The following is a 15,052-nucleotide window of genomic DNA, read 5'->3' on the forward strand; positions in this document are numbered from 1 at the left end:
GTGAGCCCTGTGTGGGCCTAGGAGGATGGGAGAGTGATGCAGGTACCTAGTGAGCCCTGTGTGGGCCTAGGAGGACGGGAGAGTGATGCAGGTATCTGGTGAACCCTGTGTGGACCTAGGAGGACGGGAGAGTGATGCAGGGACCTGGTGAGCCCTGTCTGGACCTAGGAGGACGGGAGAGTGATGCAGGTACCTAGTGAGCCCTGTGTGGGCCTAGGAGGACGGGAGAGTGATGCAGGTACCTAGTGAGCCCTGTGTGGGCCTAGGAGGACAGGCCTTAAGGAAGGCTGTGCCCTTCTTACTATTCCTGGGGATGAAGATCCACTTTCAGTGTTGACTTAAGGCATGAGCTTGGAAGATAAACCAGGCGGCCCTCCTGACCTGAACTGCAGATGGCACCCCCTAGCTGAGGCCCAGGCACGCGGGGCTAGTTACAGAGCTCTCTGCACCATCCTTAGGTGACTGCATAATCTTGAGGCCCCAGAGTGGATAAAAGAAACAAGGATTGGGACTCTCTGAATCTTCTCAGTGCCTCTTGGTCCCAAAGCTTGGCCCACTGGACATCCCAAAGTTAGGCCAGGCATGACTGCGCCTCCTCCACGGTCTCTATCCCCCTGGCATACTGACCGGCACTGGATGGGTACTCAAAACCAATTTGGGGAAGGAACGGATGAGTGGATTGATTCCTTTATTGTTCCCCTGTCAGGCACCGATAAATGGTTGTCGATGTGAACCCCTAATCAACAAGCTGGAGAACCAGTTGGAGGCAACTGTGGAGGAGATCAAAGCAGAGCTGGGGTCAGTTCAGGATAAAATGAACACAAAGCTGGGACATATGGAGAACAAGACCCAGCACCAGGTCAGTGAGTTGCCTGGAATTCTTCTCATGTCCAGGTGTTCTGACAGGAAATGAAATCAGAAAGAGCCCTCAGCACATCCTTCTATTCTGCAGCCTCTGCCCTGAGCATGTCAGGCGGGCTATCAGGCAAGAGGCCTGCCTTTGTTATTTCTTTCAAGCCCCCCAAAATCTTTTTTTTTAATTTAAATTCAGTTAATTAACATATAATGTATTATTGGTTTCAGAGGAAGAGGTCAGTGATTCATCAGTCTTCTGTAACACCCAGTGCTCATTACATCACGTGCCCTCCCCAGTGCCCATCACCCAGTGATCCCATTCCTGCACCCCCTCCCCCCAAGCCAATAACCCTCAGTTTTTTCCTATGATTAAGTCTCTTATGGTTTGTCTCCCTCTCTGATTTCGTCTTGTTTTATTCTTCCCTACCTTCCCCCCAGTCCTCTATTTTGTCTCTTAAATTCCACATATAAGTGAGATTATATAATTGTCTTTCTCTGATGGACTTACTTTGCTTAGCATAATACCCTCTAGTTCCATCCACGTTGTTGCAAATGGCAAGATTTCTTTTTCTGATGGTTGAGTAATCATTGTGTGTGTGTGTATATATATATATATATATATATGCATATATATGCACCACATCTTATTTATCCATTCATCTGTTGATGGACATTTGGGCTCTTTCCATAGTTTGGCTATTGTGGACATTGCTGCTATAAACATTGGGTTCAGGTGCCCCTTCGGATTACTACATTTGTATCTTTGGGGTAAAGACCTAGTAGTGCAATTGCTGGGTCGTACGGTAGCTCTATTTTCAACTTTTTGAGGAACCTCCATACTGTTTTCCAGAGTGGCTGCCCCAGCTTGCATTCCCACCAACAGTGTGGGAGGGTTCCCCTTTCTCTGCATCCCCGCCAACATCTGTCATTTCCTGACTTGTTAATTTTAGCCATTCTGACTGGTGTGAGGTGGTATCTCATTGAGGTTTTGATTTGGATTTCCCTGATGCCGAGCAATGTTGAGCACTTTTTCATGTGTCTGTTGGACATTTGGATGTCTTCTTTGGAGAAATGTCTGTTCGTGTCTTCTGCACATTTCGTGATTGCATTATTCTTTGGGTGTTGAGTTTGGTAAGTTCTTTATAGATTTTGGATATTAACCCTTTATCTGATATGTCATCTGCAAATATCTTCTCCCATTCTGTTGGTTGTCTTTTGGTTTTGTCGACTGTTTCCTTTGCTGTGCAGAAGCTTTTTATCTTGATGAAGTCCCAATAGTTCATTTTTGCCTTTGTTTCCCTTCCCTTTGGCGATGTGTCTGGCAAGAAGCTGCTGCGGCTAAGGCCACAGAGGTTGCTGCCTGTGTTCTCTAGGATTTTGATGGATTCCTGTCTCACATTTAGGTCTTTCATCCATTTTGAGTCTATTTTTGTGTATGGTGTAAGGAAATGGTCCAGTTTCATTCTTCTGCACGTGGCTGTCCAATTTTCCCAACACCATTTGTTGAAGAGACTGTCCTTTTCCCACTGGATATTCTTTCCTGCTTTATCAAAGATTAGTTGACCATAGAGTTGAGGGTCCATTTCTGGGTTTTCTATTCTGTTCCACTGATGTCTGTTTTTTTTTTTAAGTTTTTTTAATTTATTCATTTGAGACAGAGAGATAGAACATGAGCAGGGGGAGGTGCAGAGGGAGAGGGAGAAGCAGGCTCTCTGCTGAGCAGGGAGCCTGATGTGGGACTTGATCCCAGGACCCTGAGATCATGACCTGAGCTAAAGGCAGACACTTAACTGACTGAGCCACCCCGGCTCCTCAGATCTTCTTTATATCTTTGGTAGAATTCACCTGTGAATCCATCTGGTCCTGGACTTTTATTTTTTGGGAGTTTTTTTATTACCAGTTCAATTTCATTATTAGTAGTTGGTTTGTTAATATTTTCTATTTCTTCCTGATTCAGTTTTGGAAAACTGTATGTTTCTAGGAATTTATCCATTCTTCCAGTTTGTTAACATATAATTTTTTGTAGAAGTCTCTTACAATTCTTTGTATTTCTGTGGTGCCAGTTGTTACTTCCCTCTTTCATTTCTTTTATTTATTTGGGTCCTCTTTTTTTTCTTGATGATTCTGGCTAAAGGTTTATCAATTTTCTTTTCAAAGAACCAGCTCTTGGTTTCACTGATCTTTTCTGTTTTTATTTAGTCTCTGATTCATTTATTTTCTCTCTGATATTTCTTTTCTTCCAACTTTGGGCTTTTTCTTCTTGTAGTTCCTTTAGGTGTAAGGTTAGATTGTTTTGAGATTTTGTTTGTTTCTTGAGGTAGACCCATATTACCTAAATTTCCCTCTTAGAACTCCTTTTGCTGGTCCCAAAGATTCTGTACTATTGTTTTCGTTTTCATTTGTCTCCATATATTTTTTGTTTTTACTTTGATTTCTTTGTTGACCCATTGGTTGTTTAGTAGCATGTTGTTTATGCTCCATGTGTTTATGCTTTTTCCAGTTATTTTTCTTGTATTTCATTTCTAGGTTCATACTTTTATGGTCAGAAAAGGTGCTTGATATGATTTCAGTCATCTTACATTTATTGAGACTTATTTTAACACGTAATCTATTCTGAAGAATGTTCCATGTGCACTTGAATGTGTATTCTGTTTTTGGTTAGAAGGTTCTATAAATATCTGTTAAGTCCATCTGGTCTAATGTATTGTTCAAAGACCATTTCCTGGGTGGCTCGGTTGGTTGAGTGTCTGCCTTCAGCTCAGGTCATGATCCCAGAGTCCTGGGATGGAGCCTCGCATTGGGCTACCTGCTCAGCCAGGAGCCAGTTTCTCCCTCTGCCTGCCGCTCCGCCTGCTCTTGTGCGTTTTTTTCTCTCTCAGGTAAATAAATAGAATCTTTAAATTAAAAAAAAAAAGGCAATTTCCTTATTTTCTATCTGAATGATCTATCCACTGATGTAAGTGGGATGTTAAAGTCTCCTAGTATTATTGTATTACTATCAATTTCTCCCTTTGTCTCCTAATATTTGCTTTATGTATTTAGGTTCTTTGAGGTTAGGTGCATATGTATTTACAATTGTTATAATCTTCTTGTTGGATTGATCCCTTTAATATTATGTAATGTTCTTCTTTGTCTCTTGTTCAGTCTTTGTTTTGAAGTCTCTGTTTCTTATAAGTATTGCTACTTTGGCTACCTCCACCCACTTCCCTTCTGTTTGCATGGAATCTCTTCTATCCCTTCACTTTTAGTCTGTGTGTGCCTTTAAGTCTGAAGTGAGTATCTTGCAGGCAGCAAATAGATGGGTCTTATTTTTTTTTTTTAAGATTTGATTTTATTTGACAGAGACATAGCGAGAGAGGGAACACAAGCAGGGGCAGTGGGAGAGGGAGAAGCAGGCTTCCCTCAGAGCAGGGAGCTTGATGCAGGACTCGATCCCAGGACCCCGGGATCATGACCTGAGCCAAAGGCAGACGCTTAATGACTGAGCCACCCAGGCGCCCCTTATTTATTTATTTTTTTATCCATTCAATCACCCTCTGTCTCTTGATTGGATCATTTAGACCATTTACATTTAATTATTGATAGGTATGTACCTATTGCCATTTTATTGTTGTTGTTTTGTAATTCTCTGTTCCTCTCTTGCTCTGTTTTCTTATGATTGATGACTTTCTTTAGTGTTCTGCTTCACTTTCTTTTGTGTGTGTGTGTGTATCCTAGGTTTGGGGTTTGTGTTTACCATGAGATTCATATATAACCTCGTAATTGTAGAGAGTCTATGTTAAATTGATGGTCACTTGGGGAACCTGGGTGGCTCAGGAGGTTAAGTGACCAACTCTCTTGATTTTGGCTCAGATCATCATGTCAGGTCATGAGATCGAGCCCCACATTGGGCTCTGCGCCAGGCATGGAGCCTGCTTGATTCTTGCTCTCCCTCTGCCCCCTCTCTCCCTGCCCCATCCTCCACTCATGTGCACATGCATGCTCTCTCTCAAAAAAAAAAAAAAAAAAAAATTGTCACTTAAGTTTGAATACATTCAAAAAGAACTTCATTTTTACTGACCCCCCCCATATTTTTGTATGTTGTCATTTTGTATCTTTCTTTTGAGTTTCCTTAACTAATTTTAAAGATACAATTTCACCTCTTTGTCTCTTAACCTTCATACTAGTTTTATAAGTGATTGCTTTACTACCTTTACTGTACGTTGCTTTTACTCATGAACTCTTTTTTTCATAATTTTCTAATTATGGACTTTTTACTATTTAAAAAGATCTCTTTAAAATTTCTTGTAAAGTTGGGGCACCTGGGTGGCTCAGTCGGTTAAGCATCTGTTTTCAGCTCAGGTCAAGATCCCGGTGTCCTGGGATTAAGCCCCGTGTTGGGCTCCCTGCTCAGCAGGGAGTCTGCTTCTCCCTCTCCCTCTGCCCTTCCCCTGGCTTGTGCTCTCTCTCTCTCTCTCAAATAAATAAATGGAATCTTAAAAAAATTTTTTTCTTGTAAGGCTGTTTTAGTGGTGATGAATTCTTTCAGCTTTTGTTTAGGAAAGTCTTTATCTCTCATTCGATTCTGAATAATAAACTTGCTGGGCAGAATATTCTTGGTTGTAGGTTTTTTTTTCCCAGTACTTTGAATATATCACGTCACTTCCTCTGGCCTGGAAAGTTTCTAAAAAATCAGCTGATAGCCTTATTGGGGTTTCCTTGAATGTTACTAGTTACTTGTGCTGCTTTTGAAATTCTCTTTATCTTTACTCTTTGACATTTTAATTATGTGTCATGGTGTGGATCTCCTTTGGGTTCATTTTGTTTAGAACTCTCTGTGCTTCCTGAACCTGGTGTCTGTTTTCCTCCCCCAGCTCAGGGAAGTTTTTAGCTATCTCTTCACATAAGTTTTCTGTTCCCTTCTGTCTTTCTCTTCCTTCTGGGATGCCTATAATGCAAATGTTTGTGGTTGTCAAAGAGATCCCTTCACCTATCATTATTTTTTAAAATTATTTTTTCTTCTTTTGTTCAGTTTGGGTGCTTTCCATTACCTCATCTTCCAGATTCCAGATCCATTCTTCCTCATCCTCTATTCTGTTGGTTCCTTATATTGTGTTTTTCATTTTAGTTACTATATTCTTCTCTGATTGGTTCTTTTTATATTTTCTGTTTCTTTGTTGAGGTTCTGAATTCATCCTCTTCTGTGCAGCTGGTGAGCATCTTTAAGACCATTACTTTGAACTCTTATCAGGCAGATTGGCTACCTCCATTTCATTTAGTTCTTCTTTTGTTTTGTTCATTTGTTTGAAGTATTATTCCTCTGTCTCCTCGTTTGCTTGACTTTCTGCTTTTGTTTCTTGGGCAGAATTAGGCAAAACAGCTACTTATCCTAAACTTGAAGGAATGGTCTTATGTATGGTAATCCACTCTGCAGAGTGTGTATGCTTGGTGACTTTGGCTGACTGGCAGAACTGTGGCTGGTGTGGCCTGGCGGGGGGGGCGGTGGTCTCCGGGCTCTCTGCACTGGGGCTTAGTGGCATGGCCTGAACTGAAGTGGGTGCAAATTGGGGCAGTCCTGGGGCTCTCTGTGCCAAAGGCCTCATGGCAGGTCAGCTGAAGCTGAAGTGTGGGTATAGGGATGTCCCGGAGCTCTCTATGAGGAGGGTGCCCTGGCAGACCAGCGGAAGCTGAAGTGGGTGCAAGGTGATGTGTTGCAGGGTGCTCTTCACGGGATGTACCCTGGCACGTCATCTGGAGCCACAGGGGAGTGGGGGGGAGGTCTCAGGGCACTGTGTTGAGTGTGCCCTGGCAAGTCACTGGGAGTTGGAGCGACGTGGGCCTGGAGTGTCCAAGGTGCTTTGCGTCTGTGTCACCTTGGCAACATGGCTGGAGCTGTCGTGAGCACTGACCAGGGTGTCCACGTGTGTGCCATGCTGGGGCTGCCTTGGTGGGACAGCTCGGGCTGGTGTGGGTTAGGGCAGGGCCCACTGACGTGGCAGGGTGCCTGGAGTGCCCAGGCCCTGCTCCCATCACGGTGATGGGGGAACAGAGACTCTGGTGCTTGCCGGCCCTCCTGACTCGAGAACTTTCCGACGGCTCCCCCGACATCTGGCAGGGCTCTGGTGCCTTTGTATTCTAGTTGCCCTTTTACATCCAGGCTTTTCTTCTGTGCACCAGGGCAGACAAATCTTTCCACGTTTGCTCAGTACTCTCTGCACTACAGTTCAGTGTTGGGGGGGGGTCCCTTTGGTACCATGTCTCTGCCTTGCTGTTCTCTATATGGTTTATTTTCTGTGGCACAGAAACTGCTCAGTCATCCCCCAGGGCTTTAGGAGGAATTGCTCTATAAATAGGTGTAGATTTGGTGGGTCTGTGGAGGAGATTAAGGGCCTTACGACCTCCCCATCTTGGACCCGAAGAGCCCTTGTCATCTTTGTAACTATGTTTAAATTTAGTAATGTCTTTGACATCCTGAGTTTTTGTGCTATTTAAGACAATGTACTCTTCTGTATATGGAGCTAAACATATCATTTGTTTTTGTCTAGTACATGGTTTATTTATTTATTTTTATCTCCAGTATAGTGAACAGTGTTATATTTCAGGTGTACTATAGAGTGGTTCAACAATCTCACACATCACCCAGTGGTCATCCCAAGGAGTTCATTCCTAAATCCCCATCACCTATTTCACCCAAACCCCCACCCACCTCCCTAAGTTACACCTTAGGTTAACTTAATACTAGGTCTGCATTGGCTCAAGTTGTAGATTTACTGTGTGTTCAGTCTCTTCAACACCTTAGGACTTTAACAAATGAGAAAAAGAAGGCTTGACTACACAGAAACATATGCTCAAGGATTGTGAAAACCTAGAGTTCGATGAATACTAGATGAAACCTTAAGTTAGGTCACCTTAAGTTATATATTTTTGCTTCCAGCTTTTTTCACCTAATTTGATGTCCTGAGCACTTTCCCATGTCCTTTGCTTCATAATAGTCCAGCATATTAATACAACAGTTTATTTAACTATTCCTTTTTATTAGACTTTAAAGTTGCTTATAGTTTTTCACTCTTATAAATAACGCTATGATGGACATTTATGTGCGTAAATGTTTGCTTTTTTTTTTTTAAGATTTTATTTATTTATTTGACAGAGAGAGACACAGCGAGAGAGGGAACACAAGCAGGGGGAGTGGGAGAGGGAGAAGCAGACTCCCCACTGAGCAGGGAGCCTGATGTGGGACTCAATCCCAGGACTCTGGGATCATGACCTGAGCCAAAGGCAGACGCTTAACGACTGAGCCACCCAGGTGCCCCATGCGTAAACGTTTGCTTTTCAAGTTATTTGCTCAGATTTAGGATAACTGGGTCCAGAGTTAAGAATATGTTTAAGGCTCTTGACAAATATTAGTAATCTACTTAACAGAAAGGTTGTGTGAATTTATATCCAACAGGCAGGATAGGATATAAATTGAGTCTCTGTCTCAAACTTTTGCTGTCATTAATATTACCATTTTTAAAGTTTTTGTCGAATTAAGAATACTGTTTAATTCTTGTTTCCTTGTTTGTTGGTGAGGTAGAACATTTTGGGTTTATTTGCTATTTGTACTTCATGGAAAGCGCCTTCAAGAAATCTTTTCCTAATGCCATAATATATTAGTTAAGACTGTCTTATAAATAAAACCCACTTCGGCTAGCCTAAGCCCAGAGAGGAAATGTGTTAGATAAATGCTGGATCTTCTCAAGGACCTCGCTTCATTTCAAGGAGGGTGACAGATGGGGGTGTGGAACCTTCGTCCTAATTCCTAACCACAGGTAAAGGACCCTGGTGTGGCACGAGTCAGGCACTCCTGCGTGAATCAGTCAGCCATGCCCTGGAACAAAGCTCTGTCAACACGGTTGCTCTTGACAGAGGATAAGGAGGTAGGGGAATAGGCCAATCCTAGAAAACAGGAGAGCGGCTCACAGGAAAACATGAGGGCTGAAGGAACGAAACAGAAGGTGCTCACCACAACTCCGGAACCTACTGCTCTATTAGTTTTTTGAGCATCATGTGTGTCCCTGACGAGAGAGCTCAGCAGCGAGCCCTCGTGGGCTGGCCCCTGCTAACAAAGTTCCTTTCCCCTGTTTGGACCTTGTCAAAGCAGTGGAAGTTTGGCTTTCCTGGGTGTTAGGGCCCTATGGGAAATGTCACGATGTTGGGGGGACCTAGGAGGGCATGACTGAAAGGGGACAATCATCTGTTCTCTGACACACACACTTTAATTCCCCACCCTTCTTCACACTTGCTTTGACTACTTTCAGCGAAGCACTAAGGGGGTTGGCTCATTAAGAACACTGGATAAAAGCGCTGAGCATTCAGCTGCTTTTGCTGCCTCACAGGCAACCACTAACATTTAAGGGTGGGGTGTTAAAAATTAATAGAAAGGATAATTAAGATCAGGTACAGCTGCATACTTCTAGAAGTAGTTTTTCCTTCCAATAATAGTCTTGGAAATAATGTTCTAAAACATATAAAAATTCTATGTACAAGGTCTGTTGGCTTATGTTGTAGATTTACTGTGTGTTCAGTCTCTTCAACCCCTTAGGACTTTAACAAATGAGGAAAAAAAGCCTTGAATAACACAGAAACATGCTGAGGGATTGTGAAAACCTAGAGTTTGATGAATACTAGATGAAACTAGGATAAAAGAGAAGTGGAGGTTTGCTTCTGTTCTCTCTGGCCCCTGCTTGGTCCCCCAGAGCCCCGTCTCAGGAGTCAGGAGTCCGCGCCCCATCCTTAGATCATGTCAGTCCTGTGCTCTTTGCCCGCTGAATCCTAGATGCGTGTTCTGGACAAGCTGATGGTCGAGCGGCTCGCAGCGGAGAGAACTGAGTGCATGACCCGCCTGCAGCAGCATTCAGACACCGAGAAGCACGAGGGGGAGAAACGACAGGTGAAAACCAGGATGCGTCGTTAGCTGGGTATTTACTACACCTCTCCACCGAGTTAAGACTTGGACCCATCGTTGGAAACCCAGAGGCCAAGAACCCATAAAAGCATTTGTATTATGTAGCATGTCCTTTTTAATGTCCTTTTATTCATTTATATAATGAATAGAAAAGAACATGTAGTTCAGTCCATTTGTTGCTGAATATTCTGGTAATTGGTGGAGACTGAAACGTTCATAGAATACGCTGGGGAAGATGTGGTCTGTGCTTGGAATCTCTTCTATGTATTGTGCATCTGTTAGGCATTGCTCTGTTGTTGAGCTAGAGTTGTTTCCTGCCCTTGGGGAGTTCGTCTACCTAAGAACAACACACATAAAATGAGTGCTTGTTCAGTGTGTGAGAGTTCATGCTCCTCAACAGCCAAAAATTCTTGATTTGTAAGATTTGGGAAGCTTTGGGTGTTCAAGGTGTCTCTTGCCCTAAGTCACTCAAAGATTATAGAAACTATCAGGTTTGGTGCTGGGTGAATCCTGGTCTACACAGGGCAGCAGAGGAGGCTGTGTGGCTGTGGGAGTGGAGGGAATCCACAGCTTTTAGGCTTGTCAAGATGATATCCTGAACTTTCATAATTGAAGAGTCCACTCTTGATGCTTTCATTCATAAACCACATGTCCAATTCACCTAATCATTTGTGCGGGTTTGTTTTTGTTTTTGTTTTTGTAGATGTCATTGGTGGATGAATTAAAAACCTGGTGCATGTTAAAGATTCAGAATCTGGAGCTGAAGCTTTCTGGAGATTCTAGGGCCTCTAGGACCAAATCCGTACCATCTACTTACGAGTCCTCTACAGGTAACGCGTGTGCAGAGAGAGCCATTCCATCCAAAGGTGGTAAAACCCCCCGAGATTGTTCTCTGCTGTATCCAAAGGCAGCCCCTAGGATAGGGCTGTGGAAAACACTGGATTCTAAATTCTATAGGGCTAAGAACTTACTTTGGTTACTGCTGTACTTTCAGTTACTATACGGTAATAAGGTACTCCTATTTAAGTATTCAGACATTTCTGAATAAAGGAATAATCAAGAATTGTTGACTGGTGATAGCAGTGTTTCAGGTACAATGTTGATGGTGTCAGAGTGGGTCCCAAAGATGAAGAGTGAGGAATGAACATCTGTCTCCTCAGCAGGGTCCTTGCCCTGGCCCTTGAGCTGCTTTCTACTTGATCAGCCTTTGACCTTTGTCCAACTGTGTAAAACCTCCATAAACAGCAGTTCATATATTGAAGCCCCAGGTGCTAGATAGAGATCTTTCAAGCAAAGTGTCTTTTCATTAGCCGCAGTGATTATACTCAGTGCTAATTTTGAGGACATTTAGAACCTTCGTAATTAGGCCTCTGTGAGGGATTTTGATATGTCATGTGTATTATGTTATTATAGGCCATTTCTGGAACTGTGGTTTTATCTTCTTTGTGCCCATAACATTGGGGAAATCCTGGGCAAATTTTTCATGCTAGGTCTAGTTATGGAACTTGGCTGGAGCTCTGGGTATAGAGAGCTAGTAACTGGGGCTATGGTGTGGAAAAGGCCCAGAAATTAGGGAATGGGCAGATTCATTCTCATCTATGCATACCCAGTTCTGGAGATACTTGGTGAGCTGTGTCATTCTTAGCAATCACAAAATTACCCAGAACTTTCGAAGCTTTCTAACTGGCTAAAGGAAAGGCCAGCAACTTTTTTGGCTTAGATGCCACTAGTGTCGTTAATCCGTGAAAGCCCTGACAAGCCAAAATGATCATCGGGGGGAAGTGGAAGTGGGGAGGGCAGAGGAGAAATTGCACATGGTGGTTGGCAGTTGGGAAGGCTTATGGTTGACAGGATTAACCAGGACTCTGAAATGCCGACCCAGAGCCACGGGACTGTGTGAATGTGGTTTTGTTTTCCTTCTGAAACTAGGTGTGGATCAATCAGTGGTCACTGCAGGTCCAGTAGCAGCTTCTGACAGTTCTCCTCAGGTGGTGAGGCCCAAGGAAAAGGCCTTCAACCCCACGGCTCCCCAGAGAACACAGCAGGAGCTGTCTTCCTCAGACTGTATGGGTTCCCGGCTGAGGAATGTCAAGGTCCAGACAGCCTTGCTACCCTTGAAAGAGGCAGCCAAATGTGATCAGCAGGCTGGGCCCTGTGTAGACAGAGGCACCCAAACCAGGAAGTCTGGGAAAAGCGGGCAAACAAGGCATCGGACCCAGCACCCAGCACCCAGCAACCCCTGTGGGCCACCACCAGCAACAGGCAGCGAGCAGACCGCCCCTCACACTCGAGATGCCTCCCAAGCTCTGGAGATTACCCAGTACTTTTTTGAGGCTGTTTCTACCCAGATGGAAAAATGGTATGAAAGGAAGATTGAGGAAGCACGAAGCCAAGCCAGTCAGAAGGCCCAGCAAGACAAGGCCACCCTGAAGGAACATATTAAAAGCTTAGAAGAAGAACTTGCTAAACTAAGGACAAAGGTGCAGAAGGACAATTAGGACCTGGGGCATGGCACAAGAAGGGATTCTTGATGATTGCTGGCTTTGCAGCTCTAGAAGAGCTAGGCCCAAGGTGTCCATTATTGTGCACGCAGTGGACTTGTCTTTCAAAAAAAGTCAAATTTCTGAGATGTGCCAGACCCATGCTTCCTATGCCCTGAAGTTATGACGACTTCAACAGTGAGACTGAAACCAGGGGACGCTTGCTTAGTTTCAGGTTTCATTACAAAGTCATAACCTCAGTCCAGGCTCATCTGAGGTTCGAAAGCTCAGATTAAGTGAGCCACGCTTAGAAACTGACGATCTGTAGAGTCTAAACCCTAAAATTCAGGATGTATGAAATAATACAAATCAAAGGGAAGAAGAAAAACGAATCCCTTGTGAACGCCAGTAGTCATTCATGTGACGCGCACTTGCTGGGCCCAGACGGGCATCTTTCTGTGAGCTCTGTGGCTGAGATGCGCAAAGTTCCCTCTCAATTCCTACTTCTCACAAGGCTGACCTTTTAACCAGATGAAAACTTATCAAATAGATTTTGAGGAGAAAAAGATTTTCATAATGTCACTAGATCCAGCATATCTTAAAATATTTTGCAAAGTCGGAGGGTATTTAAAATAATGAGAAATTGGCAAAAAGCACTGGGAATATTTGTTAATAAACTCAAATGAGAAAGGTTCAAATCATTGGGTCATTGTTTCTGTATTTTCAGCCAAAATACAGCAATACGACAATTGATTAATCCTGATTTTAAAGATTAATGGAAAAACATTCATTTAACAATTACCTGAAGCTTCTATCCTTAATCACACCCAATTATCCAAGAGTACCTTTCTAAATTTGAGCTTTTTGATCTACATTTTATAAAGAAGTAAGGCTATTTCTTGAAAGTATTTCACTTCTAATTGTGTCCGGTCATTGAAGAGCCTCAAAAGTTTCCCACTGCTTTGCAGTGATTCTGTCAAGGTAAAATAATTCAATAACTTGATCTAGACCCCACTGTTTCCCAGCTTTGTGGAGCCCCAAGGATTTTACTCTGCTCTGTGGTGTATACAAAGTTATAAAAGTAGCTTGGGTATGTTGAAATTTTGGATTTCTCCGCTTCTTGTCCCTTGGTATGTGGGATTATATTCATCTCCTCCAGATTCCATGTATGCACAGAAATCTCCATTCTGTTTCCAACAACACAGGAACTGAGTAGCTATTGTCTCTAACGTTGAATAAAATGTTGCTCATTGAGCCAAAGAGAAAATGATTTCCTGACATGGGCACACCCAGAAAAACACAGTATGTTTATAGTCCCTTTGTTTTTGCCTAATCAAGCTCGTGGTTATTTTTAATAGTGACAATCTATGAACAGAGGCATTCCTAACAAATCTAGATCTAGATGTAGGTCACCATTACACAACCCAGATAGGGAATCAATTTAATGTCCTCTCGAGCTGATGTTCATGTCTGTGAGCTTGTCTTGTTCCTCAACTACCATTCAGGATGTGGTGGTGTTCCCGAGACTCCTGTTACCCTCGGTGGGGAGGCGCCTTCTCTCTTCATTCCCCTCTGCGCCCCCAGGCAGAACCACCCAACTGCAGTGGGATGGTGCCTTCGGTGTCTCTCGGGTCATGGGCAGCTTTAGAATCCTTCCTCAACACAGTTTCTTGAGAACTGCCCGATACTCAGAGATGAAATCCTGAGATACTCCGTAAGTTGTAGTCTAAGCAGTTCTTTCCACTTACCACATATCTCCTGTTACCCAAGGAGTATCCTTGTTGAGAAATGCCTGAAAACAAATTAAATTTTATCTCGACCATAGAGTGCTTTGGAAGGAAGTATTTTGATTATGTAACCTCTACCCATCAGAAGCAGGCAGCTTATCATTATGAACTGGGTATTTTTGTCCAAGTCACAGGGAAGAGACGAGGGAGGAATGAGAAGAGTTGAAGACACCTGGTCTGGCCGATTACATGGATCCTTCTCTAACCGAAGGGAACCCAGTAGAGGCAAGGAAACAGAACACCATCAGTTGGCCTCCTAACCCAAACTAGTGGCAGCATCTCAAGATGGGTTTATTTTATGGGTTTTTATTCTTTAGTATTGTCAAAAATTCAACTTCGGGTCTGATGGGTATCTTTCCTTATTTTTCCCTTAGGCTATCTGCTAAAATGAGCAAATGCCATGATAGTACTCTTCCAAAGAAGCAAAACTATTAACTGAAAGTCTGTCATGTGGGTCGTGTTTGAAACGGAGACTGGAACTTTCAATAGCTATGGGGGAAAATGTAAAACACAGAAAGGTTGTATAATACTGAAGTGGGGTTTTTATTAGTGAATTATTGCATTGAGTAAAGTAAAATCTGTGGTTAGACTGAATATAGTTCTAATCTTACTTTTGACTTCGGGAGCCCAAAATAAAGGAATTGATGTTTTCATGCTTAAATCTTTTTTTTTTTTTTTCCAGTCAAGCGCTGATACTTGAGAGGTATGTTGTCTTCTATTTAATATTTTTATTACCTTGAATTTGTCTCTTTCAAGCATTAAACATGGTTCTCAACACTATGGATATTAAAATCCTTATTTAAAAAATGAAAATGTGACTGTTTAGTGTATATTTTCGTTTGTGTGGTTAATCAAATTTACGGTTCCCAGAAAGAGTGCCTTCATGCAGGCATACTTTACCTTGTTTTGATAGAAGGGTAACTTCTGGTAAATACATCTGCTTTAGAGTAGAGATCAGGTGTACTGCATGAAAAATAAATTCTTCAAAAGCCAATAATATGGAA

At 42.8% G+C, this 15,052-nt stretch overlaps 1 protein-coding gene across 12 annotated transcripts in view; it reads left to right on the plus strand.

Moving 5' to 3' along the window:
- Positions 1-14,709, plus strand: part of ANKRD6 (ankyrin repeat domain 6) — a 186,405-nt gene extending 171,696 nt beyond the window's left edge. For all 12 annotated transcript variants that reach the window (XM_081828658.1, XM_081828655.1, XM_081828659.1 and 9 more), the window contains 4 exons: positions 707-859; positions 9,653-9,766; positions 10,485-10,611; positions 11,711-14,709. In XM_081828658.1, coding sequence (XP_081684784.1) covers positions 707-859; positions 9,653-9,766; positions 10,485-10,611; positions 11,711-12,279 — 963 coding nt within the window. In that variant the 3' untranslated portion in view covers positions 12,280-14,709. The remainder of the gene's footprint in view (positions 1-706; positions 860-9,652; positions 9,767-10,484; positions 10,612-11,710) is intronic.
- The last annotated feature ends 343 nt before the right edge of the window (positions 14,710-15,052 follow it).

The sequence above is a fragment of the Leptonychotes weddellii genome, chromosome 8, assembly GCF_054177405.1.
Source record: "Leptonychotes weddellii isolate Sample4059 chromosome 8, ASM5417740v2, whole genome shotgun sequence".
Classification (NCBI taxonomy): domain Eukaryota; kingdom Metazoa; phylum Chordata; class Mammalia; order Carnivora; family Phocidae; genus Leptonychotes; species Leptonychotes weddellii.